This window comes from Heloderma suspectum, chromosome 10 (genome assembly GCF_057233095.1).
Source record: "Heloderma suspectum isolate Gila_16-S chromosome 10, 16-S_ref, whole genome shotgun sequence".
NCBI lineage: Eukaryota > Metazoa > Chordata > Lepidosauria > Squamata > Helodermatidae > Heloderma > Heloderma suspectum.
The window spans coordinates 21,340,027-21,367,490 of record NC_139467.1 but is presented as its reverse complement, the minus strand read 5'-3'; the positions used below and the strand labels follow the sequence as shown (position 1 = coordinate 21,367,490).

General features: G+C 47.3%; 1 protein-coding gene across 1 annotated transcript in view; it reads left to right on the top strand.

The window, feature by feature from the left end:
- Nucleotides 1-25,933, top strand: part of LOC146337940 (kallikrein-14-like) — a 53,771-nt gene extending 27,838 nt beyond the window's left edge. The window contains exons 2-8 of the mRNA XM_084816346.1: nt 3,668-3,816; nt 5,607-5,752; nt 11,908-11,983; nt 12,476-12,629; nt 18,660-18,913; nt 19,253-19,389; nt 25,739-25,933. Of these exons, the coding sequence (XP_084672472.1) occupies nt 3,668-3,816; nt 5,607-5,752; nt 11,908-11,983; nt 12,476-12,629; nt 18,660-18,913; nt 19,253-19,389; nt 25,739-25,891 (1,069 nt within the window). The 3' untranslated portion in view covers nt 25,892-25,933. The remainder of the gene's footprint in view (nt 1-3,667; nt 3,817-5,606; nt 5,753-11,907; nt 11,984-12,475; nt 12,630-18,659; nt 18,914-19,252; nt 19,390-25,738) is intronic.
- Nucleotides 25,934-27,464: the final 1,531 nt, after the last annotated feature.

The following is a 27,464-nucleotide window of genomic DNA, read 5'->3' as shown; positions in this document are numbered from 1 at the left end:
AACTCTGTGGTTATCATAGAACACAAGAAGGTACTATACGTGATTAGAATAACAAATAAAAAGGTATATGTATTAACAGATTGTAATGAGTGTTTCCAAACATAAAAACTCACAGTGAAAGTTTAGTTTAGGTTATGTATTTATTCTTAAGAATAAAGAACACACATCTTTTCATTATCAATAGCACAGATAACTTGAAAATTGTTGTTCAATTTATTATGCATTTGTTGAACAAAGTTGTACAGATAGATAATGTACATGTATTGTAATGGAAATGACATAAAGAACAGTTAAAATCTAAAAAAACCCTCCTATGATGTACATTAAATTACAATTACCTATACAGAATAATTGCTAAAAACATTTATATAAAACATTAATAGCAACATTAAAACCAGTGCAATACCATAATTAGCAAACTGGGCAGCACATTCACTCAGAGAAGACGTGGGAGAAGAGATGAGTCTTTAACTGGTGCTTAAAGCATGCTACAGTTGGCACCACCCGAGCACCAGTGGGGAGGTCATTCCAAACGGTGGGTGCCAACACAGAGAAGGCCCCCTTCTGTATTGCTGCAAGATGGCAATCTGCAGACCATGGTACAACCAGCAAGACCTCCTCTGATGATCTCAACGACCTCACAGGTATGTACTGGGGAAGGCCGGGCTGTTCTGATCATGACTGACTGTGCCCCCATACAAAGTGCCCTCTCCCTACACACCCCTTTCATGGATGTTGTAATTTTCATGGCTGTTGTATATATTATATTTCTCCTAGTCGAGTACTGGGACAGGGTGGGGCGAGGAATGACAGTTACAACTGTGAGACAGCAGTTTGCAGGGCTGGCCCAAGACATTTTGCAGCCTGAGGCAAAGGACAAGATGCCCCCTCCCCAATCCATGTACACTGGCAGTTGAATTTTTCTTCAACATTGCCAATAGAATCATAGAATAGTAGGGTTGGAAGGGGCCTACAAGGCCATCGAGTCCAACCCCCAAAATAGGATAGTGTCTTCCACCACAAGTACTGGCGGGCAGCAGGCTAGTTTAGGGTATGCACACAGTTCTGTCCTCCAACAGAGGCAAACAGCCAGGGACAACAGAGGGAATGGCCCAGAAAGTTCAGGAGGCAGCCACCGCTGGCCCCCAGTATCTGCTGCCTCAGGCAATAGTTTCACTCCACCTAATGGTAGAGCTGGCTCTGGCGATATGGGATGGTGAAAATCTAGGCTTGTCTGTGCACTCTTCAGTTAAGCACAAGAGGGGCAGCTTAAGGAGGACCACTCCTTTGTGTTTTTCAAGGCTGAAACCCTACGCACACTTAGTTTCGTGTAAGTATAATTGAACTCAGTGAGACTTACCTCTGAGTAAACGTGGACAAGATCTAAGACCGAGCTGTGTGTAAGCCATCAGGGGCTGTGAACCAGAATGTGTTGTTCTGGGATACCCACTTGAGAGGTGCATCTTGTACCTACACAAACTTGGCTATTAGGGGCCATCTCTCAGGGTCTGTGGTTGGGTTTCCGTTCTCCTCCTAGGCTTTCTCTTCTCTTCCACTTTCTTCTCATAAAGCTCTGGGGGAAGGATTGTACAACTACCTGTGAAGTTTTAAAACTGGTTTTTGTGTTTTTTTTTTAAGATGCAAAACAACCCCAAGAATTGGGATTATTTGTGTATTATCGGTGAGGGTACGGGTGCTAGCCAATAGATGCCCACCACGGTCAGCATCTATTCTACAGTTCGGAATGAATCATGCTGAAAACTTGCAGAACTGGTTTTTCCAGAGATTGGCCCACAACAGAAGAAAATGTATGTCAGTTCAGAGCAGAGCAACAACACTATAAAACCAACTCCACCCCCTTGGATGGTTCGTCTGAGTTCACTTTGGTTTTGGTCAGGCCGTTTTCATCCCTTCCTATCACTTGTTTACTTTCTTTTTGATACATTTTTGTATCACTTTGCTTCTGCTGTCTGTCTTCTGCCTGTGAACCAAACTGGCCCCTTCCTAAAACTCTAGAGGTTCAAAGCTGTTCCTTTCACACAGAACAGTAGAAGACAAAGGGGGATTTCCCTCAAACCCCCTCAGGTGTCCTCTCAACATGAGGTCATATGAGGATGTCCTTTCCAGCTCACAAATGGGCCAGCCAAATCCTTCCACAGGACTCTGTCCAGGGTTCTGACAGGCTCTGCCTTGCCTGAACACAACCCTGGCTAACTGGACGTGACTTTGCCGTAGCTGCTGTAACTTTGCCTTGTCAGACATGACTCTGACCTTCCTGATATGACCTAGCCTTACTGGATTTGACTCTGCCCTAGTAATAGGACCCTCTGCTGCTTTCCCTGTGAGCCTTGAGCTGTGACAGGACAAGACATCGTCTAGTGGAGAAGCCCTATGTACACATGGGCCCTTCACAGGGCATGTGAAGTTGTCCCCCCCCACACACACACACAAGAGTGAATTGTAGCAGGTGCAGCTAGTGATGGCAGAGTGTTATGGGGGCGGGGTTCCTTTTCTCCAGGAGCCCTATCATCTGATGGCTTGCCTCCTGGATTCTCCTCATGGTTCAGATGTTCTCCCTTTCAGTGCAATCCTATGCATACCTACTCAGAGGTTAAGTCCGCTTGAGCTCGAAGGGACGTACCCCCAGGGAAGCATGTCTATGATCGCAGCCATAACACTTAATTCAATTCACGTCTAATTTTGACCCATTGCTTCTGCTGTGCTCCGTCGACAGGGTGAACAATCTGCATTACACACCTCCCAGCTTACTTCATGCCTTTAAAATGATTTATAGGCACTCCTATATAATCCACTCCAACCATTGGTGTCCTTATTAAAACACTGTTAACGACCGCGTCCAAAGAGTCGCAACATGTCAACTGATGCCTCAAGAATGTTGTCATTCCATAGGTTCCCTCTCTATATATATAATGGCAGGGCCATTTCACTCTTAAATTAAAGCAAACAAGGACAATTCTCCATGGATGATACACAGAAAAATAAGTGTTAATTATACAGCAATGCGCTTAGCGAGGCTAGCATTTTAATTGCGATGTATTTTTATTATCGTAGGCACCTCCAAGCTATGCAAGTGCATTGGAAGGGTGGAATATCAATCTTTCACATAGATAGACAGACAGACAGACAGACAGAGGTTCCCCATGTGTCAAGAATACTCTTTCATCAGCCCATTCCTTTATTGTCTGGACATCCTGAACCAAACCCATCTAGGATGGGAGGGTGTGGACCTGAGAGATGGGTGGCGAGTGATAATGACAGATCAGGAGGCGTCCCCCCAGCCAGTAAATGCTGCATGCCACCCGAGGGCAGCCACCGTTGGGCGCAGGTTAGGTTAAAAGCATGTGGCATGGGGAAAGGCCAGCCGTGAGTCAACTGGGATCAGAGAGCTGGGCTACTTGCAAGGCAAGAAACTGCTGGAAAGCTGCACCAAGAGAGGTCTGTGCCTGTCTGGTAAGAGCAGGGTGGGTGTTCCAGAGGGGCTAATTTGTAAAATGTGAAGTCAGAGCTGGTGTCCATATCAGGCATACTTGGGCAGCTGCAAGGGCCCCAGCATCTTAGGAGGGCCCACTGCTGATGTCTGCCTTGGGTCCCGCACTTTTTTTCCGGGCCAGGCAGTGGAATTAGCCACTTCTTAAATTTTCCACAGGGCCCCTGATCTAGCGTCCCTCTGGGGCATTGTGGGAAATGAAGAGGCTGGCTTCCCCCAGATGCCAGCACTGTGTAAGAGCACAGCCACCATCAGGGCTCACAACCACCACCAGAGGACACATTGCTCAGACCTGGAGCTGATCCTTGGTAATGTGCTGGGGACATGGATATGAAGTGTGGGGGACATCACATCCTGTGACTTGGAACATTTTCCCCCTCACTCCAGATGTGTGTGGGAGGGAGGACAGGTTGTGGTTGTTTAGTGGTATGGGACTCTGCACATGCTCGGAGCCACTTTCTTATGACTTTGTGCAGCCTGGCTATGCTTAAGGGATGGGAGAACCAGGGAAGCCACGATTCTCTGAACTCCACTTCATAGCACAGGTCATTTCAATCCTGTTCTCCTTTGCAACCTGTTTCTCTTTTCGAACAGGAAAACTGCACATTTCAAATGGGAAAAGTGTGCATTTTTGTTCACATTTTTCAAAAGTACGCAATTTCCACCATTGACTAAAGCGTGAAAATGTGTTGCTGTTTTTTGTTTGTTTAAAGTGCATATCTTTTCAAAATATGCATTTTTAATGCAATTGCACATTCAGGAATTTGTGAACTTTTTAAAGAAAAAAAAATAAGCTCCCAAACACAATTGCAAGCAGGTCACATTCGAAAGATTTGTTAACTGAAGCAAAATTCTTGTACAACCAATGAAGACTATACCCAAGGACTATCAAGGTAGGGATGTACAATTCCTGAGGGACTTCATTTGACAGGGCTGTAGCTGCAACGGGGCCTAGCAGCCTCAGGGGTATTTCAGGCTGAGATTTCCTGCAACCACTTCCCCACTCAGTGGGTTGCCAGAGGAGGGACAAATTCCTCTTGCCAGAGGTCTGAACTGATCACTTGCAGGAGGGCTTCTGAAATTAAGCTGAGGACTGCGTGAAATTAGGCTAAAGGCCCAGTGGAGGCTGGTGGCTCCAATGTCAGTGGGGCACTTTGGATAGCTCCTTTAGACTTCTGACTGGTTCTGATTCAAACCCAAAGAGCAAGGGCCATTGGGGCTGCAGGTTGCCCAATCCTGCTCTAGATGTTGCCAGAACCACACCGCAGGGAGAATTTCCTATCTGCCACTGACCAAAGGGTTTGCAAGGAAAGAGCTAATGCTGAGTCCTCCCATAGTGTGGTGCAGCAGTAGCCCACTGACTCAGTTGCTACTCGGGTGAATTCTGCATCAAAACAGCCAGATCTGTCACTCCTCATTCAGGCAGAGAGGTGTGATGTCATGTGTGCTTCCACTGGCCCTGTTGCTTCTTATAAGCATACAAAGCTGCCTTCCACTGAGTCAAACCTTTGGTCCAGGCCCAGCTTAAGCAGTTGACATCTGCGGGCAGCTGCTAAGGCCCCGGGATGTTGTCGGAATCCGTCCAGGGTGTGGAGTTTGCCGAGCTTTCATCAGCGCAGCCCCCCCCCCCCAGACTTCGGCTCATTTCCTGTGAGGTGGCCCGACTCGGTCTGCATCGAGACGGGCCAGTTTGCGGATTTTACGTTTTTAAAAAAATATATGTAAATTGAAATTGTCACAAATTTCGGACACGTTTTGCATAATTTGTGCAAATTGCAGTGGTAATTTGTGCAAATTGCAGCTGAAATTTGTGCACATTACACGAATTGCAGCTGAAATCTGTGCAATTACAGCTGCAATTTGTGCGAATTTCATTTTACGTAAATAAATTTAAAAATGGAAAACATTCCTGGAAAAACCCGTGGCTTGGCTCACAAATACAAGCTGAGTCAGGGACGCCCTGGAAATCCAGCGAGCCCCAAAAGGGACTGATTTCCCAGTGACTAGGGCCTTACCACCCTAGCAGGACCCACCAATGATGTCTGCTCTTGGGTCTCCTCCCCCTCACACACTTTTCTAAAATGGTGGTTAAACTCAGCCACCCAGTGCTGCAAGCCACCTGACACCTTCAGGGGACACTTTGCCCTGGGCACCCTCAAAGCTACAGCTGTCCTTGCCTTGATCTACCAGGCCCAGAATGATCTCCTCCGAGTGGCAATGGTTCTACTGAGATCAATCTCTCAGGTAGATCTCTCCCATACCCTGGGGATGCCAGCCAGGGAATGAACCAGGAACCTTCTGCATGCAAAGCCCCTGTTCTTCCACTGTGCTGTGGCCCTTCACCTCTTAGGAACTGCTGCCTTGCAAACTCCTGCTTTAGAGTTGGTTTTCAAGGGGCCGGCCGGCCTTGTCATGGTCCCCGGCTGTGCCACGTTCCAGCTGAATGCGTGGCCTCAAATACAAACCTGCACACCCCAGTACTTTTAGCGATATTAATTAGCGGTGGATCCTGGAACTCTTGGGTCATACGCTGCAGCTGCCGTAGAAGGCCAAATGCATCCGAGTCCAAGGTGCGCAGAGTCTCTGAGTCCAAAAAGCATCATTTTTGGTAACAAATGTTTCACCTCCTCCTTCAGCAGGAACATTCCTAGAGGAATCCCCAGCCACATACTGCGCTCTGCCTGCCGCCATGACACGCATAAAGCAGTTCGTCCTTGCATTGCTCCTAATGTCTGCTGGTAAGTGTAAAGGAAAGCGCTATATGTGCATCATATGACTATGTCAATTTCAACTGAGCCCTTTTCTCTTTTTGTTTTCAAAAAGACCCAAGCGTGGACTCGCAGTGCCTCACATTTCCTCAAGCGGGAGGGCGTTCCAGGGGGCAGAATTTGCATGGTCAGGTCCCTTGTGAGGACTAGAAACTTGTAAGAGTTTTTGCAATACCTGTTCATTTACCATCATACACACTGAGTGTGGGGGAGCAGGGCAGTTCCCAGATAATCACCAGGTTGCGTGCTGTTTTTATTCTGTTGTTGCTGTGTTTTAATTGTATTTTAATGCATTGTTTACGGCTTGGGTCTTATCTGAAAGACCGTATTCTCCCTTATGAGCCTACTCCTGCCCTGAGATCTTCAGGGGAAGCTCTTCTCGCCATCCCGCCATCATCACAGGCACACCTGGTGGGAACGCGGGAGAGGGCCTTCTCGGTGGCTGCCCCAAGGATCTGGAACTCCCTTCCCAGGGAGGCGAGAGTGGCACCCTCCTTGATATGTTTTCTCAGGCATGCAAAAACTTTTTTGTTCCAGCAGGCCTTTGGGGATAACTAGTCTGGACCTGGGAAAATGTGATGTATGGATACCATTTTTGTTGTTCTGGTTGTCTTTTAATGTTTTAATATCTTTACAATTTTAATATTGATGATTTAATTATATTTTTAACTCTTACACAGTTCTATTTATATTTCTATTTATAGGTTTTAATTGTAGCAGTTTTAACGTTGTAAGGCCGCCTTGAGTCCCAGTATTGGGAAAAAGGCGGGATATAAATATAATAATAATAAATAATAATAATAATAATTGTTTGATTATTGTTTTAATCAAGTTTTATTTATGGTTGTAAGCTGCCTTGAGTGCCATTTTTCTTAGTAGAAAGGCAGAGTACAAATCAAACTCATCATCATCGTCAACTGCTAACACAGCATTAATCCTCTCAAAAGCAAACAGCACACGTTAGGAGCCACCCATGCGCTCAAATTTGCCACCTGCAAAATTCAAACTTCTCTCTCTTCCCCTGGCTACATTACAAATCTACACTGTTCCTTTTCAATCCCCTACCCGAGCAGTAGCTAGTAGCCACCAGCCATCCAAAACCATTCATGTGTTCTTTTAAGCAATGGTCTTTTAGGTATCAATGCCTACTGAGAAAGTACCTTTAATCACTGGTGAAGAAGCCAAGAGGAAATGTCATCTCCCTTGAGAGTCATCACACAATTTCTGTGTCAATTTAAAGTGAGCATCCCATGATCTTTTTTTTGGCTTTCAAAATACCAGATAAGGAATTCCAGCAGGTAATGATGGACTGGAGTAGAATCATAGAATCATAGAATAGTAGGGTTGGAAGGGTCCTACAAGGCCATCGAGTCCAACCCCCTGCTCAGTGCAGGAATCCAACTCAGAGCATCCCTGACAAATGGCTGTCCAGCCTTGTCTTGAAGGCCTCCAGTGTGGGAGAGCCCACCACCTCCCCGGGTAATTGGTTCCATTGTCGTGTTGCTCTAACAGTCAGGAAGTTTTTCCTGATGTTCAGCCAGAATCTGGCTTCCTGTAACTTGAGCCCATTATTCCGTGTCCTGCACTCTGGGATGATCAAGAAGAGATCCTGGCCTTCTTCTCTGTGACAACCCTTCAAGTACTTGAAGAGTGCTATCATATCTCCCCTCAGTCTTCTCTTCTCAAGGCTAAACATGCCCAGTCTCTCTTCATAGGGCTTTGTTTCCAGTCCCCTGATCATCTTTGTTGCCCTCCTCTGAACCCTCTCCAGTTTGTCTGCATCCTTCTTAAAGTGTGGTGCCCAGAACTGCACACAGTACTCCAGATGAGGCCTAACCAGTGCTGAGTAGAGGGGAACTAGTACTTCCCGGGATTTGGAAGCTATGCTTCTACTAATGCAGCCCAAAAGAGCATTGGCCTTTTTTGCAGCCACATCACATTGTTGGCTCATATTCAGCTTGTGATCGACAACAATTCCAAGATCCTTCTCGCTTGTAGTGTGGTTGAGCCACGTATCCCCCATCTTGTAACTGTGCATTTGGTTTCTTTTTCCTAGGTGCAGAACTTGGCATTTATCCCTATTCAATGTCATTCTGTTGTTTTCTGCCCAGCGCTCCAGTCTATCCAGATCACTTTGAATTTTGTTTCTGTCTTCCAAAGTATTAGCTATCCCGCCCAATTTTGTGTCATCTGCAAATTTGATCAGCATTCCCTGCACCTCCTCCTCCAAGTCATTAATAAAAATGTTGAAGAGCGCTGGGCCCAGGACTGAGCCCTGCGGTACCCCACTCGTTACCTCTCCCCAGTTTGAGAAGGTCCCATTGATAAGCACTCTTTGAGTCCGATTCTGTAGCCAACTGTGGATCCACCAAATCGTTGTTTCATCTAGCCCACTTTGAGCTAGTTTGCTCATCAGGATATCATGGGGCACTTTGTCGAAAGCTTTGCTGAAGTCGAGGTATATGATGTCTACAGCATTCCCACGGTCTACAAGGGAGGTTACTTGATCAAAAAATGAGATCAGATTTGTCTGGCAGGACTTGTTTTTGACAAATCCATGTTGGCTTCGAGCAGTCACGGCATTGTTGTCAAGGTGCTTCCAGATAGATTCCTTTATCATCTGCTCCAGAATTTTCCCAGGGATTGATGTCAGACTGACTGGTCTGTAGTTCCAGGTTCCTCGTTTTTACCCTTTTTGAAGTTAGGGACAACATTAGCCCTCCTCCAGTCATCTGGCACTTCCCCTGTCCTCCATGATTTCTCAAAGAGAATAGACAGCGGTTCTGAGAGTTCTTCTGCCAGTTCCTTTATTACTCTAGGATGCAGTTCATCTGGCCCTGGAGATTTGAACTTCCTTGACCATATGCCTCTCCATCTCAAGCTGCAATCCTGCCCCTTCAGCCTGTACTTCGCCTTTGCCAGGGGGATCATAGACCCTCTTTTGGGAGAAGACTGAGCCAAAGTAGGAATTGAGCACCTCTGCCTTTTCTTTGTCATCTGTTTTCGTTTTGCCATCCTTATTTAATAGCTGAACCACCATTTCTTTCCTCTGCCTTTTACTGTGCACGTAGCTGAAGAAAGCCTTTTTGTTGTTTTTAGCATCCCTTGCTAACCTCAGCTCATTCTCAGCTTTAGCCTTCCTGACGCCATCCCTGCAATTCTGTGCCCCCTGCCTGTACTCTTCCTTTGTTGCTTGGCATTCTTTCCACTTCCTATATGTGTCCTTTTTTGTTTTCAGGTCATCCCTAAGCTTTTTGTGAAGCCACATTGGCTTCTTCTGTTGTCTTCCACCTTTTCTTCTTGTTGGAATTGTTTGTGATTGTGCCTTGAGAATTTCCTTTTTTAAAAGCTCCCACCCATCTTGGACTCCTTTTCTCGTTAGTGTCGCTTGCCATGGGACCTTACTGATCATTGTTCTGAGTTTATTAAAATCAGCTTTCCTAAAATCCAGGGTACGCGTTTGACTACACTCAGCTTTTGCTTCCCTTAGAACCAAGAACTCAAGTACAACATGGTCGCTTTCCCCCAGAGTTCCTGTAACTGCTACTTTATCCACTAAGTCATCTCTGTTGGTTAGGATCAAGTCAAGGATAGCCGATCCTCTAGTTCCTTCCTCTACTTTCTGTAGGAGGAAGTTATCCACCACACAAGACAGGAATTTCCTGGAGGGGCCATGTTTTGCAGAATTTGTCTCCCAACAAATATCGGGGAAATTGAAGTCCCCCATTACTACTACATCATGCTTCCTTGAAACATTGGCTATTTGCTCTTCAAAAGTTTCATCCTTTTCTTCTCCTTGATTGGGTGGCCGGTAGTAGACTCCGACCACCAGGTTCCTTTTATTCTTTGCTCCATTTATTTTGATCCAGATGCTCTCGATGAGGCTACCAAGCTCCTCCTCCTGTATTTCTGTGCAGAGATACGTATTTTTCACATACAGTGCAACCCCACCTTCCTTTCTGTTCCTCCTGTTCTTTTCGAACAAGTTATATCCTTCAATTGCTGTATTCCAGTCATGAGAGTCATCCCACCAAGTCTCAGTTATACCTATCAGGTCATAATTTCCCTCTTGTATTAAGAGTTCAAGTTCGTTCTGTTTGTTTCCCATACTTTGGGCATTAGTATATAGACATCGAAGACCATGTGCTTCATAGTCTGGCTTTCTTCCTACATGTGTCTGAAGACTATTACTGGGCGCTATCAGAGCTGTTCTCTCCGTTGCAGTGCATGCGCCTACATCCATTGTTACCCCCAACGTTACATCTCCCTTCCCCATAGCATTCAGTTTAAAGCCCTCCTGATGAAGTTCTTCATGCTGTGGCCAAACACATTCTTCCCAGCCTTTGTGAGGTGCAACCCGTCCCTAGCCAACAGCCCATCTTCCAGGAAGTATAGCCCGTGGTCCCAGAATCCAAATCTCTCTCGTCGGCACCACCTTCGTAGCCAGTCATTCACCTGGAGTATTTTTCATTCCCTTTCTATCCCTCTTCTAACTACTGGAAGGATGGATGAGAAAACTATCTGGGCCCCAAAGTTCTTGAGTTTCCTTCCCAAAGCTTCAAAGTCTGACATGATCTCTTCGTAGCTCCGCTTGGCGGTATCATTTGTTCCCACATGGATGAGAAGAAAGGGATACCTGTCAGTGGGCTTTATGAGTGCAGGCAACCTTTCAGTCACGTCTCTAATCTGTCCTCCCGGGAGACAACATACCTGGCGAGTCCACGGGTCTTCGCGACATACTTGGGTCTCAATCCCACGCAGCAAGGAGTCTCCCACTACTACCACTCTTCTCTTCTTCTTCTTGTAGGCCTGGCTTTCATCGCCTCTGTTTGACTGACCTTCAGCCTCTTGCTCACTCTCATGCAGGTTCCCCTGTGATTCTTCCTCTGCAGGCTGTCCTCCAGTCTCATCTGCAAGTACCTGGAATCGGTTCCACAGCTCCACTGCTTCCACTGGTGCAGAGTGGCGTCTAGTTCTTCTTCTCCTAACTGTCAGCCTTTTCCAAGGAGTATCCTCTACTCCATTTTTCTTCACCTCAGCATTTCCCACTGCCTCATCTTGCTGTTGCTCTTCAAGCTTCTGGTCTTCCCTTTGCTGCTGTAGTTCCCCCATTCTGTCCAAGAACTCTTCGTGTTCTCTTATTCCCAGGAGGGTCGACAGTCGCCGCTCCAGTCCACTTACTTTTTCTTCCAGCAGCGTGATCAACTTGCACTTGTTGCAGGTGTAGGCCATGTTGTTCTCAGGCAAGAAAACAAACATTGCACACACCTTGCAGGTCACCACCATTGGAGAGGCTTGTCCTTCCATAGCCTCTTTTCCCTTTTTGTGTCTAGCTCTGTGATTGTTCTAGACTAGCCTGTGCCTGCTCCTCTACTCAGTAGAGGTTAAAAGCAGAGTCCCACTGGTGTGAAAGTGTGTGTTACAAGACAAATAAATGGAAAAAAGTTAGTTAAAAAAAATGAAAAAAAATGTTAGGGGCCTCCCCCTTGACCTCCCCTGCCGAACTCCCCTGGCCAACTCCTGTTTGCTCCCCCTGTGCGCTCGCTAGATGAGAAGTTCCTTTTCCCAGGCGTAAGATCTAAAGAGTGGCCCCTTCTTTTGTCTCCTTCTTTACCTGTTTCCCTTATACAGCAAGAGCATCCTGGAACCAGCATCTGCCAAATGCTCAACAGCTACTGGACACATGGAGACAGGGCACAGAAGATGGGTAAAAGGCAGGATGGGAGGGAAGCCTGATAATGAGCATCTCTACACCAGCCTAAAATCCGACATTTAAAATGGGGCTTTCTGCTTCCGTTTTAAATGCAGGATGACGACAGACTCCCTTGACACATGCTTCCTTTCCCCCCTTATCTGAGTCTTCCATATGTTTCATTATACAGCTGCTAGATGGTGCTGTAGACTAGCTCCTCTTATTGTGGGTTTTCCTCTTTTCACGGAGGGAACCCAAGTGGAACTCAAGTGCTGTAATTTGATAGCTCATTATCTCCGATCTTTTACAAAATGGGCTAAAGGTCATTTCGCACGGGAGATGCTCTGAAGGTTGACGACATCATCTAAAGGACCCGCAAACTTCTGTGAGTAACCAATCTCGGTAGCAGGATAAAAGCTCCGTGTGAAGAAGCCCATTGTCTACTTCTCAGGCTTGAGGATTTCAGAAAACCTTCTTTGATAATATGCTGGCCGACATCTTTTGCAGTGCGCACCCAAGATGATGAGGGAAGGATCATCGGAGGTTATCCCTGCCTCCCCCACTCTCAGTACTGGCAAGCCTATCTGATGGGCAACTACATTTGCGGGGGAGTTTTGATTGATCCATCCTGGGTGGTCACTGCCGCACACTGCTTTGGCGGGTGAGTCTGAGTATATGCTCAAAAGCCTCAAACTGAGCCTATGAAGCAGCCTTGAGTCAGATCGCTGGTCCTTCTACACCAGACCAGCATTGTTGATGTTGACTGGAAGTGAGGTTTCTGCCAAGAGGTCTTTCCAAGACCTGCTACAACCCTAAGATTCCATTAACTAGAAATACTAGGGATTGAACTTGGGACTTCCTGCACACAAAGGACATGCTTAGGCACTGAGCTATGACCTCCACTCAAACAGGGAAGAGGTGGAAGTTCTCAAGAGGTTTAGATGATGATCATCTTCATGCTCAAGATCTAATCAATCACCATATCTGGACTGGGCGCGGGAAAGCATAAGGTGGCCATGTGCTCCACTCTTCACAGAACAGTCCTCTGTTTGATGCCCTGTCAGTGGACTGTCCGGTCTTTGAAAGGGTCCTCTGTTTAAAGGGCTGTCCAGTCCAAACCCTGGTTAAAGGTAAAGAACCATAAGATGGTAGGATGGCTTTGTATCCTACTGTGTGGAGGGGAGTCCTCTGTTTGAAGGACTGTCCATTCCAAGTCCAGTTAGAGGCAATATGCTGGGGAACATGGGCAGGAGGGTTCTGTTACTCTTGTGTCCTGCTTGTGGGATCCTGGTCTGGTTTTCCACTGTGTAAACAGAATGCTGGTTAAGATGGAACCTTGATCTGATCCAGCATAGCTCTTCTTATGTTCTTATGTTCAGTTTAAAGATAAAACACCATAAGAAGCAGGCCCGGTGCAAGGCCTGAGGTGAGAGAGAAAACATGCTGCTGCTGCTGCATTGTGCTGCCACACTTCCACCCCTTGCTGCGTCCCCCACCCCTGTCCCATGCCCCCATTACCTTTGCCACAAGCATGTTGGCTTTATGGAGAGCCACAGGGCCAGAAGAAGTGGCCACAAGTCTTGTGAGACCTTGTGGTATTCTTGCAAGAACTCCATGGCCACTTCTTCCATTTGTGCATGATGAGGCAAGGAGAGGGCGGGCGGCTGCTCCAGAGAGCCCTGTTGGCTGCTCTTTCACTGCAGCAAATGCCATGGTGGGAAAGTGGTTGGCGGGCCTCTCCAGAGCACCCACTGGAGGTGGTGTTGGGGAGGGGAATGGTGCAATTTGCCACTCCTTCTGTTCCACCACCTGATGGGGGTGCCTCACCCTCCTTCATGGGTGGGCTGGTCCTGACAGGAAGAGGAGCATCAGCCTTGAAGTTGCCCATCAACAATACCAGGACAGAAGACATAGGCACACAGATCACCTGGTCACCTGGTCTTCCCTACTATGGTGAGATGTATTGCATTTCTATTTAAATGACAGTAATTATTTCTAAATCTGTAGCTATGCATAAAAATTAGCACAGGCTCATTTCATGCACATCTGTGCCCTCATTTGTCCTCTTTGTTGGTGACGTGTAAGTGGCCATCCTGGAGAGCCATTTTCCACTAGGTGACATAAATTTCTTTTGCCTTCCTACGCAGCAGGTGTGTTGGTTCACCTGCTTAAGACATCTCATTCCAGGGCTAGACTTAACCATGAAGCAATGCAATTGAGTCACTTCAGTCAGCATATTCCATGGGGTGGCATCATCTTCCTGCCTCCAGTATTCAACTGGAGAATGTCATTGTAAAAAGGGAGGGGCATTTCAGTTCCTGGCAGGGAAGTGTCATTTTGACTTCCTGTGTCAGATGCAAAAAAAATATGTACGGCAGTGTCTGAACTGTTTTGCTAAATGGTTCCTTGGGCCAAACTAGCATCTCTAGCATCTTCTTCACTAAATGCTCTCTGCCTCCACCATACTTCAGCCTGGATGAAGGAAACTAATATGCAGTGGAGTAAATGTGGAGTGTGGGTTTGATTAAATGAGTGGAAATTCCAACCTGTAGAAATGGGAGATAGATTTTTTAAAAAAAATTAGTGTGTGTGAGGACCAACTTGATAAGACACTAGGAGGTCTGCAGTCGGGCATCTGAGAGGTGGTCACTCAGAAGATGGAGTTGCCTTGTTCTTTGTTGCCCCAGAGGGCAGGATTAGAACAAAAGAGTGGAAATGGCAGGGAAGCAGATTTTAGGAGAAACTTCCTAAGGGTAAGAGCTGTTTGACAGTGGAACAGACTGCCTCAGGAAGTGGTGGGCTCTCCTTTACAGGAGGCATTTAAACAGAAGCTGGGTGGCCATCTGTCAGGGATCTTGTAGTTGCAAGACTCCTGCAAGGAGCAAGGCTGGGTGGATCCTGTCAGGGATCCTGCAGTTGCAAGACTCCTGCAAGGAGCAAGGCTGGGTAGAACCTGTCAGGGAGTTTCAAGACTCCTGCAAGGAGCAAGGCTGGGTAGAACATGTCAGGGATCCTGAAGTTGCAAGACTCTTGCAATGGGCAAGGCTGGGTAGAATCTGTCAGGGATCCTGCAGTTGCAAGACCCTTGCAATGAGCAAGGCTGGGTAGAATCTGTCAGGGATCCTGCAATTGCAAGACTCCTGCAATGAGCAAGGGTAGGTGGACAGATCAGAATCTGCCAGCAGATCTCTGGATAATTTGCAGTAGATCAGCAAGGATTTCTAACTCTCAGCAACGGTTGAGTGACTCCCACTTCCCAATTATACTGCCGAAATAAAGGAAATTTGGGGCAACCTGGAAGTGGATTTTTGAGGGTGGAAGGACCATGACCTCAGTGCAGTTCTGGTATAAGATAAATTCCTGGACTCAGAATTCTTTAGTGCCAAATGTATGCCTTTCATACCTGTCCCTGTTTTCCAGTAAATGCAACAAGCCTGAGGTCTGCCCACCTCTGGTCACTAGATGACCTCCAAGGCCTCGTCCAAGAGGTTTTTTTGTGTTTAGTTCAAAACAGCTGTGCGGGAGGGCATATTGCAATGACAGAAGAAAGTGGGCTGACTTACTCTTCCCCATCACTTCAAGATATGGCCATTCTCCTCTGGATACCAGTTGAGGCAGACAGACAAACGCTGCCATCTTGTGGATAGATCTTACATTACAAATCATTATAAGTGATTGAACAAGGGTGGTTCAGCGCATTTCTAAATTGTAAACTATTGTTTGAAACATTTCATAGAACCATTGTGAACTCTCAGCTTCCTACAAACCGGATCCGTTGTTTCACAGTGGCTTTCAAAAGCAGCAGGGCTGGTCCAAGATATTTTACAGCCTGAAGCAAAGGACAAGATGGCGCCCCTTCCTAGTCCACATCCAGAAGCCGACTGGACTGGTAGTTGAATCTTATTTCAACACTGGGGACAGGACAGCATCCTTGCTACATCTGAGGGCAGCAGACTATCTTAGGGGCAGACTGCCTGGCACACACAGCTCTGTCCTCCAACTGCTCTGCGTCCCCCAGCATCTGCTACTTGAGGGTGCTACCTCACTCTGCCTACCAGTAGAGCTGGCCCTGCAAAGCCACCATTTTTAGTTCCTGTATTATGGGAATTGTCTTCTTCAGGATTCTGGGGATGTCCTTTTATTCTCTCTTCCTGCAATTTCCACTGGGGCAGGGAGCAGTTGACAGGAATGAAGCCTCCCAAAGGCAATTATTAACTAGATATAAGCCCAAGTTTTCTCATCTAATTTTCATGCATGAGACTTAACATTGGTCATGTGTTAAATTAAGCTCCAATCAGGGTGCCACATATGCATCACCCCTGCCCCACCCCCCGGGTGGGGAAGTAGATCAGGAAGGCCAGCATCTCTTCTCGATCATCCCAGAGTGCAGGACACGGAATAATGGGCTGAAGTTACAGGAAGCCAGATGCCAGCTGAACATCAGGAGAACCTTCCTGACTGTTAGAGCAATACGACAATAGAACCAATTACCTCAGGAAGTGGTGGGCTCTCCCACACTGGAGGCATTCCAGACGAGGCTGGACAACCATCTGTCGGGGATGCTTTGACTTGGATTCCTGCACTGAGCAGGGGTTTGGGCTCGATGATCTTGTAGGCCCCTTCCAATCTTACTATTCTATGATCACCAAAAAAGGAGAAATACATCACCAAAAAAGTGGACAAAAATTTATATAGCGTTTGCATATTATGGTATTATTATTATTTTATTTTATTAAATGTATGTGTCACTTCCCACCACAAAGAGTAGTCTCAAGGAGACTTACACACACAATACAGAAATCCATGATTAATGTAACAGGAAGAATAAGGGAAAAAATCAAACCAAGCAAAACAAAAACAAACAAACCCTAAATCAATATAACTCACAATCAGCACAATCAAACAAATAAAAGTAAGTACCATAAAAACATAATCTAAAAACAATGCAATATGACAACTGTTCACCTACAAATACACAAAATCTTCCCCTGCTCACAGCCCAGAATGAACATCACAAAGCAGCTCACAACACTTGGGCCCTAACTAATACCCAAATGCCTGGGGAAATGAGGACGTGCTGAAAAGATAACAGGGTCGGCACCAGAACAGCTTCCTGGGGTGGGGTGGGCAGGAGCAGAGTATCCATAAACATGGGGAAAGGCCCATTCCGGAACTGAGCTTCTCCTGGAGGGAACACACTGGGAAGGGCTTCTACAGCTAACCTCAGAGCCTGGCTAAGTTCATACAGGGAGTGGTGGTCCTTGAGGTATTTGGGTCTTGAGCCACATAGGGCTTTATAGGTTACAACTAGCACTCTGAATTTGGTCCGAAACACATTGCTAATTTATAATTATAGAAGCCAATTTAGAAATAACAACCATCATTTAAATAGAAAATTAATACACGTCACAGTAAGCGGGAAGACTGGGACCAGGTGACCTGTGTGCCCGCTGCTTAGTCTACTCTTCGGGCGCTAATTGTGGATGGACAGCTTTGAGGGCCTTGCTGCTCTCCCCTTTTATGGTTCTTTACCTTTAAACTGGGCTTGGACTGGACCAGTAGAGGACATCTTGAAATAACGGGCTGTCCTCTGAACAAAACAGGCCAGCCTTGCTGCTGACGTAACTATAAAACTTGCATTGGCTGAGACGTACATTTGAAATTTCTTCCGAATTCTTGTGGACACAATTTATTATTTTATTTTATTTATTGCATTTATATCCTGCCTTTTTTCCTCTTGCAAGGAACCCAAAGCAGCTTACATTGTCCTCCTCCTCTCCATTTTATCCTCACAACAACAACCCTGTGAGGTAGGTTGGGCTGAGAGTGTGTGACTGGCCCAAAGTCACCCAGTGAGCTTCCATGGCGGAGCGGGGACTAGACTTGAGAGAGGCAATTCTTTGGGCTGTATCACACACCACCCAGCAATAAATCTGGGTTTGCCACTCAGTGCCAAATTAGCCGGGAAGGGGGCAACCAAGTTCACTTTAGCAAAGGGTTGGCAACTCTACAAACATATATTAATTAGCTCTAAATGGGCTAGGACCTGGCGATGTTAGGGACCATCTTTTCCCTTATAAGCCTGCCTAGACTTTTAAGAACAGCCACAGAGGCCCTTCTGTCTGTGCCATCATCTTGGGCCTCTTGGCAAATAAGCATGAAGACAGGACCTTTTCAGTAGTGGCCCCGCAGCTCTAGAAGACCCCGTTGGTGGAGATCCACTAGGTCCTCTCTTTGACTCCTATTGCTCATCAGTTAAAAACTTGCCTTTTTCAACAGGCTTTCAGTGCTTAATTTGATCGCTGCTTAGCTTCTGTGTTTTAAACTGCTGCTTTTAGTTTAATCATTGGAATGTTTCTGATGTGTTGTGAAACTGTGCTGAGTACTCTACAAGCAGAAGAGCAATAATTAATTGCTTGATTGGTGACTTGGTTGTGAGTAAGCAGGGGAGAATGTGTTCAGTGATGCTGTCTGTATCCATTTATTTATTTATTTAATTTATACCCCACCTTTCTTTCATCATGGAACTCAAGGTGGCTACATGTGGCTCTCAGGTGGTCTCCCCTCCAAGCACTGACCAGATCCAAACCTGCTTAGCTGAAACAAGGTGGCTGCCTCATGTGCCTTCAGACTGTGCCCTGGGACCTACTTTCCTACTTTCAACCTACTTTCCCGTTCTCCTCTTGCCTAGCAACATTATCGTGCGCCTGGGGAAACACAACTTGAATGCCTGGGAGGAAGGGCAACAGGTCCGGAGGGTGGTCCGGTACATCCGCCATCCTCAATATGATGCCCGCACCTTCAACAATGACATCATGTTGCTGAAGCTGCAGAACCCTGTTGCTGTCAGCCAGACGATACGGCCTCTGAAATTACCTTCAGGCTGCTCTGTCCCTGGGACAACATGCCTTGTATCCGGGTGGGGCACCATCACCACTCCCCAAGGTACCCGTGTGAGAGAATGCCCTCTCCTCTTCTCTTTTGCTCACCTGTTTTCAATTGTATTTTTTAATGTTGTTTTTATTTTACATTTTAATGAAGTACTTCTAATTTGTATTTTAGTGTTAGCTGCCTTGAACACCATTTTTGGGGTGAAAAGGCAAGATAAAAATTAAAATAACAACAACAACATCATAAACAACAACAAATAAATATAATACATTATTATTACTAATAATAAATAAAACAACAATATCATCATCAGACATCACTACATTATAGGCATTGTGAATTTTGCCATTTGAGTAGTTATTAAACAGGGAAGGGGGGCATATTTTTTTACAGCAACGTTCCCGAGCGTCCTGCAGTGTGGGGACGTCAGGATTATCACCCGAGAGCAGTGTGCAGCCTCTTATCCACAGCACATCACAGACAGTATGGTGTGTGCTGGCGTTCCAGAAGGTGGAGTGGACTCCTGCCAGGTATGAGGGAAGCATGACTTTGCTACTAAAGTGGCTTCATGGGAAGCTTCCGCCACCTGCTTTTGCACATTCAGATTCTACCCCCCACCCCTTGCAAGGCAGCCCTACCATTAGGCAGAGTGAAGCAGCTGCCTTAGGCAGTTGATTGTCGATGCCATGTAAGGGCAGCAAAGTGTTATTTATTTAATTTATGATTATTGTATTTTTTACTGCTGGGGTGAGGCGCTTGTGGGTTTTTCTGCCTCAGGTGCTGTCAGGTCCCTTGGTCCTCTCCCTTCACAATCACACACTCCAGGATACCAGGCTTCGGGCTCACTACTTTATTAGTTAACGACCATGTTCTTTACAAATGCAAATCCTCAGAGATTCTCAGGCTACAAAGGAGAACAGCTACTTCACACAATTACAAATATCAATAGCAGAGCCAAGTGGGAATTAGAGACATTGCCAGCAGTTTGAAACAAGAACTTGCCAGCCAGAATAACTTGGGGGGGGGATGCCCCTCCCTTACAATTGTGCCCCCCTACGTAGGCTATCATGCATAGCCAACCGGGTGGAACATCCGAGCTCCGCCTCTAACTTTTCCCGCTTTGCTCTGCGCTGGACTCTAGCATCCTCCAAGTCACACCCCGCACTCTCCTCCTCCGCCGAGACCTGCGTTCTCATGGAGGAGGAAAGGGGGGGCTTCAAGTCGAGCCTTCTGTGTGCCAAGGTCCTGAGAAGAATGCCTATCCATATCTGAGCTCGCTAGGGAGGAAACCTCCCCTGGTTCTGGCTGTTACCATTCTGAGTCTGAGCTGCTAACTATCTCCACATGCTCAGAATCATTCCTGACAGGTGCAAAAATAACGTCCCTAGCCTTGAGTACTATGCACCTTGCTGTGGGTGGGGTGGGGTGGGGTAGGGGGGCAGCATTTGCTGCTCTGCCTCAGGCAGTAAAATGACTTGGACCAGCCTTGCCCCTGCCCATTCTTCTGCAGCTTCTCTTCCCCCTTTCTTTTCCCCTCCCCCTGCCTTGTTTCATGCATGTTTCTTTCAAATTTACCTTCCCCTCTTTTATTCACAGCCTATGCTTGCACATACAGTGCCTCTGAATTAGGGATATCAGAGAATTTCTCCACGAATCTCCGGGAGGCCAAATGCCAATGCATTCGGCCCCCCGAAATTGGTGGAGAAACGGTCTGCCCCCCCCCCCGCCACCCCCCGGGATGGGACTTACCTTTGGCGAATGTCCCTCGCGGCAGCGGCTCGCAGCGGCGGTTTGGCGGCAGTTTGGCGGCGGTTTGGCGGCGGCCGGTCTTCCGACCGGCTGCTGCTGCCGCCATTTCCAAGTAAAAAACAACAACAACAACAAACGTGATAGGCTACGTAAAGATTTACATAGCCTATCACGGCTAGATTTTCAAAAAACACCGTGATAGGCTAGGTAAATCCTTACGTAGCCTATCACGGCTGACTTTGGGGGGGGGGAAGCGTGTATGCAAATGGCGGCGCCCATGGGCACTGGCATTTGCATTCCTTATTTGGGCACGTGTAGTCTATTTAAACATTTACGTAGACTATGGCGAAAATAAGGGCAACGCTATTTGCGTTGCCCTTATTTTCGCCGTAGTCTACGTAAATGTTTACGTAGACTACACATGCCCAAATAAGGAACACAAATGGCGGCGCCCATGGGCGCCGCCATTTGCGTACGCGCTTCCCCCCCCCCCAAAGTCAGCCGTGATAGGCTATGTAAGGATTTACCTAGCCTATCACAGCTGACTGCAGGGATGCAAACGGCGGCGGCTACGGCCGCCGCCATTTGCATCCCGGCAGGAGACGAGATTCGCGGCTGAGGAGACGGGGCGCTCCCCCCCGGCCAGAATTTCGGCAGGGAGGGATGGGGCGCCTCCCCCCCGGCCAGAATTTCGGCAGGGAGGGACGGGGCGCCTCCTCCCCGGCCAGAATTTCGCCAGGGAGGGACGGGGTGCCTCCCCACCGCCAAGAATTTCGGGGGGAGAAAGGGAGCACCTCCCCCCCACTGCGAAGCAAGCTGCGGGACCAGGTAAGGGACTTTCGTCCACCCCTACTCTGAATAGCCATCCATGACTTACAAAGAACATCTGGGCACAATCCTATGGCCACTAGACAGTGGCTAGATGGCCATAGGATTGTTCGGTTTCTGGGAACCAACCTTGGAGCCGGTGCTCCGAGGTCAGTTCCTGGAAAACTGCCTCCCTGCTCCCTCCCCCACATAGGTGGCGCAGAACATCCCCAGCTCCGTGCTCGGATGAGCAGTGCAGAGCGGGGCGAAAGAGGGCACTCCCAGAGGCGGGAGGTGGGGAAGTGTCAGTACGACACTTCCTATGCTTTGTCTGGCCTCCCCCCCCCGCCCACCTGAAGTCCCATGGCTAGACAGCTGAAATCGGCCATCTAGCTGCAAATGCAGGGAAGCTGGGGTGTGGAGGAGATCCCCTCTGTACTCCACCTGCCCTGCACTGGTAGGCAGCCCCCTATTCCCATTGGATTGCTCCCTTAAGGTACCATGGAGCATGCTGGCTGGGGCATGCTGGGAGTTTTAGGCCTTTTTTCTGTCTAAACATGCATAGGGTTGCGCCCATAACTATCTGTTGTCAAATGCCTCACCTGACCACCCAGGGCTGATAGATGAAGGCAGAAATTTGTGTCCGAATGGTGCAGCAAGACTTTTTCAAGTGCTGGTCCTATTGCAGGGGTGGGGAACCTCAGGACCAGGAGCCAAATGCGGCCCTCTGAGTGTCCCAATTTTGCCCTTCCCTAGATGGTCACTCCTCCTCCCCCCCCACCACTGATGGCTTCCTAATTTCCAGGCTTTTGCACAGCTGTTCCCCATTCTAAAAGGTTGAAACACCTATCCTAAGGCTTTGTTACTGGCACTCAGAACTTGAAGCTAAAATATGCTCGTATTGGGAGTGCTTTGGCCCTGCCCTTTGTGCCTTGGGCCCTGCCCATCGCTGAAATACGGCCCCCAAGAACTTCTCCATGATTGAATTCCACCCTCAGGCTGAAAGAGGTTCCCCCAACTGCCCATGTGTGTGTGTGTGTGTGCGTGCGTGTGCCTGGTGGTGGTGGTGGTGGTGGGTCAGTGAGGAACACACACAGTATTTTGGACTCTGCTTCGGGCAGCAAAATGTCTTGAGCCAGCATTGTGACCAGCCATTTGTTTCTCAGTCAAATCAAGAAGACAGGCTCATCCATGCTTATCAAGACAACCAAACTCATAATGCCATTATCATTATTATTATTATTATTATTATTATTATTTTGTGGGCAAATACATTCAGATTAGCAAGCTACACAGACAGCTACTTTGATCTGAACGTGATTAGGGGGTGAAACCTAAGTCATACCCTTAGGCATATGTGTGTCAGATGAGATTAGCTACAGTCGCTTTACATTATGTATAAAAGTCAATCCTTCTGCAGCAGTGGAGAACAAGGAATAAAGAACAAGCAGCAGCAACTGCTTCCGTGGCATCTTGTGGGTAGCAGGCTGCACTAGCGGATTTTAGAAACTGCTTCTGTGGCATCTTGTGGATGGCAGCCTGCACTAGCGGATTTTAGAAACTGCTTCCGTGGCACCTTGTGGGTGGCAGGCTGCACTAGCGGATTTTAGAAACTGCTTCCATGGCACCTTGTGGGTGGCAGGCTGCACTAGCGGATTTTAGAAACTGCTTCCGTGGCATCTTGTGGGTGGCAGGCTGCACTAGCGGATTTTAGAAACTGCTTCTGTGGCACCTTGTGGGTGGCAGGCTGCACTAGCGGATTTTGGAAACTGCTTCCGTGGCATCTTGTGGGTGGCAGGCTGCACTAGCGGATTTTGGAAACTGCTTCCGTGGCACCTTGTGGGTGGCAGGCTGCACTAGCGGATTTTGGAAACTGCTTCCGTGGCACCTTGTGGGTGGCAGGCTGCACTAGCGGATTTTGGAAACTGCTTCCGTGGCACCTTGTGGGTGGCAGGCTGCACTAGCGGATTTTGGAAACTGCTTCCGTGGCACCTTGTGGGTGGCAGGCTGCACTAGCGGATTTTAGAAACTGCTTCTGTGGCATCTTGTGGGTGGCAGGCTGCACTAGCGGATTTTAAAAACTGCTTCCGTGGCACCTTGTGGGTGGCAGGCTGCACTAGCAGATTTTAGAAACTGTTATTCCAAATTTGTGTGCATATCCTACCACCTTGAAAACACCATTTGTGGTACGAGATGCCACAAATACGTGCATTTGCTGTGTGACATACAAATTCAGCTCAAGAAATGACAGAATGTTCAGAATTTCAGCGTGTTGTATGTACCAGCACAGTTGCTAGAACTCCTGTCACAGGAAACAACAGAGAATGCTGCTGACCAACTGGGTAAGATTTGTAGGATATGTGCAGGATTCTGCAAAATCAGTACATGAACTCCATTTTTTTTTAAAAAAACAACAAAGTGCAAAATTCAGCTTCCTAAATATCTCCGCTTCCATTTCGCAAGAGTTTCTAGACCTCATTGCTGAAAAGCTTGTGAGCAAAGTCTTGTAGATCCCCCCACCCCACCTTCAATCCCCTCCGTAGTTCTTTGCCTTTCCCACGATTAGCAAAATCCGAAGAAAATATGCAAACTAGCAGCATGTTTGTTAATTAGCTTATTTTGCACAATGTATACAGGTTGCAGAAGACATAGTACAGGGTTTGAATTAACTTGGTGCAGAATTGATTTTAGCTGGATACAGGCCGAAATGGATATGCTCCAGTACTAATTAGAAGCTGGGAACAGGTTTTGTGCTAGTCAGGCTGCATCTGAAGCACTGTGTCGAGTTCTGGGTGCCACATTTTAAGCAGGACAGTGACAAACTAGAGCACAGCCAGAGGAGGGCAACCGCCAACCAGGAGGGTCAGGGGTCTGGTCTGGAAGCTAATTCTAATGAGGAATGGCTGGGCATGTTTAGCTTGGTGGAGATTAAGAGGAGACATGATAGTGGTCTTCAACTATCAGAACAGCTATCACACAGAAGATGAAACAGACTTACTTTGTGTGTTTCAAGGTGGGTCTAGAACCAATGGGTGAAAATTGACATGCAGTGCCAGCTCCAGGTTTTGGAGGGCCCTTGGACAAGACCCCCACAATGGCCCCCCTCCCTCAGTGAATCTACCTTCTCACTGCCATTGTCACCAGCTGCAATTGCTCCTTGTACTCTTTCTCATCACTGCTACCACTTGCTTGCTTGCCAGGCAAGCAGGCAGGCAAAGAACCAGTGAGCAAGTAGACAGTGGCATCTACTGCTCCTCCTTCTCACCAACATCATGGTCTGGGCCAGAATGAGAGGCAGTGAACAAGAAGATTGTAAGAGTGGAGAGAAGGAGTGGCTCCAGGGGGCCGCCAGTGGGCCCCTGCTGGGGAGTGGGCCCCTGGCAGGAGCCCAACCATGCCTACCCTTGGCGCCGGCCCTGATGACAGAGAAGCAGATTTTGGCTAAACATTAGAAGAAAAGTCCTAACAGTAAGACCTGTTTGACAGTGAAACAAATTGCCTTGGGAGGTAGTGGGCTTTCCTTCACTTGGGGTATTTAAGGAGGGGCTGGAAGATCTCCCTTCTCCCCCCCCCACTTCAAAACAAAGCCCTGGTCTCCACCTACCTGCCTGCCCTCTTTAAGAATATCTCTGGCAAACAAAGATGGTAGACAACTGGAGGCTAGTGTTTCACTTTGAAGAATTCCTGGCCATCGGGGGGGGGGGGGATAAATTTTAAAATACAGTTAAATAAATCACAGGGATCAACAGGGCACTTCATGTGCAAAGGGGGGGGGTCTGCAGGCACCACATTTACTATACATTTACCTGGGAGCAAGCACTACTACAGCTTAATTTTGAGTAGACATTTGTAGGATTGCGCTGTTAGTTCACTAATTGGTTAGACAAGACAGTTTAAAAAACGTCTAATTGACTAAAAACGTGTCCCCAATTAATCAGGCGGGAGATTTTAAAATATCTATTATTTTTAATACAATGGCTTATTTTAGAGGGGAAAGCACCATCCTAAAAGAGGCATCCCATCTTCTCTCACACACACACAGAAGGGAATGCCTCTTCTAAGAGGATGCTTGCTATGACACATTTGTGCACCATCTAAGGGATAGGGAACCCCTAGCCAGATTTTAGTTACATATATACATAAAGGTGTTTGAGATATAAGCAGCATGAGAAAAAACAGGTATTTTATCCATCAAATGCATATGGCTGGCCATGCTTAAGGTCAGTACCACGGTTGCAGCAAAGTGCCCACGCTGTCACAATGCTGCCCCCAAGAGGCCAGGTGGACATAATGCAATGTTAGGAGCTGTGCTGTTTTCTGCAGGGTGACTCTGGAGGACCTCTGGTCTGCAATCAGCACTTGGAAGGGATTGTCTCCTGGGGCATGGAGAAATGTGCCCAGGCCAAGCGGCCTGGGGTTTACACCAGAGTATGTAACTTTGTGGCATGGATCCAGGAAGTCATGTGGACGAACTGACCCTGAGGACAGAGCTGGTCTTACCCATGTTGACATTCCAGCAAATAATAAACAATTACTAAATTTTTGTTGTCTGTTTCCTATTCCATGAAACCTGTAAACGCAATCTATGGATGCATTACAGCTGGTGGTGGGTAGATCAGTAGGACGACTGCCTCTGTTTGTAGCAGTAGAGGCTGGTGGCTCCGATGTCAGTGGGGTGGTGAGTCTGCTCTGGGTTTTAGTCAGAACCAATCAGAACTCTAAAGGTACAGCACATTCCTCAGCATTGTCTTATGTTGGCAATTTAGCAGCTGGCTCGAGGTGGTGGGACTTGCAGTTGAACAAGATATGGAAGACTCCTGTCTTAAAGAGTCTGTGGGACAGAGGCTACAACCCTACGTACACTTAACCCGCCAACCTCAGTGGGACTTCGTTCTCAGAAGACATGAAGCAGCTGGAAGCAGCCTGCCATATGCCTGTAAGGAAGATGGGATGCTTTTAGCAACCTCTCTGGGTACAGCGGTCTCTCTGCATTTGTCTGACTCCCTTCATGCTTGACACCTTGGATAGCTCCTTTAGAGCTCTGACTGGTTCTGGCTGAACCCGGAGCAGATTCACCGCCCCACTGACATCAGAGCCACCAGCTTCCACTGATGTGTAGTACAGAAATAGAGGCACAATTAAAGATAGCTTACTTTGATGCTGTTTGTTCCTCTGTCTCAGAAACAATGATATCAAAGCAGGGGTTGGACTCGATGGTCTTGTAGGCCCCTTCCAACCCTACTATTCTACTATTCTATGGAAGCAAACATTTAAAGCAGGGGTAAACAATCTCAGGCCCATGGCAAAATATGGCCCTTTCGGAGTCACATTCTGGCCCTTCGGGGTTCCACAGTTTATTTTATTTTAATTAATTAATTACATTTATATCCTGCCTTTTTTCCTCTTGCAAGGAACCCAAGGTGGCGTACATAATCCTCCTCCTCTCCATTTTATCCTCAAAACAACAGCCAGGTAAGAGTTTAAAAAGCAACAACAGACTATTCAAAAGTATTAAGATTTGTTGGTTTGTTACATTTATATCCCACCCTTTTTCCTCCTTAAGGAACCCAAGGTGGCATACATAATCCTCCTCCATTTTATCCTCACAACAAGAACCCTGTGAGGTAGGTTGGGCTGAGAGTCTGTGACTGGCCCAAAGTCACCCAGTGAGCTTCATGGCCAAGTGGGGACTAGAACCCGGATCTCCCAACTCCCACTCTCTCGCCACTACACAACAGTTGGCCGTGTGTCCTTCCCAAGCACCGATTATTTGCTGGTTTCCTGGCTGTTGTGCAGTTCTCTCCCCCACCCCCAATTCTAAAACACTGAAAAGCCTCTCCTGAGGCTTCATTACTGGCAGTAAGAGATTTAAGTTAAAATATCCTGGTATGTTTGGCCCTACCCCTTTTGCCTTTGCCCCCCCCCGAATATGGCCCCCCAAAGCTTCTCTGAAATGAAATTTGGCCCCCGGGCTGAAAGAGGTTCTTGCTCCCCTGATTTAAAGCCCCATCAGCAACCTCTGGAATGAATCACAACCCACCCAGGCATC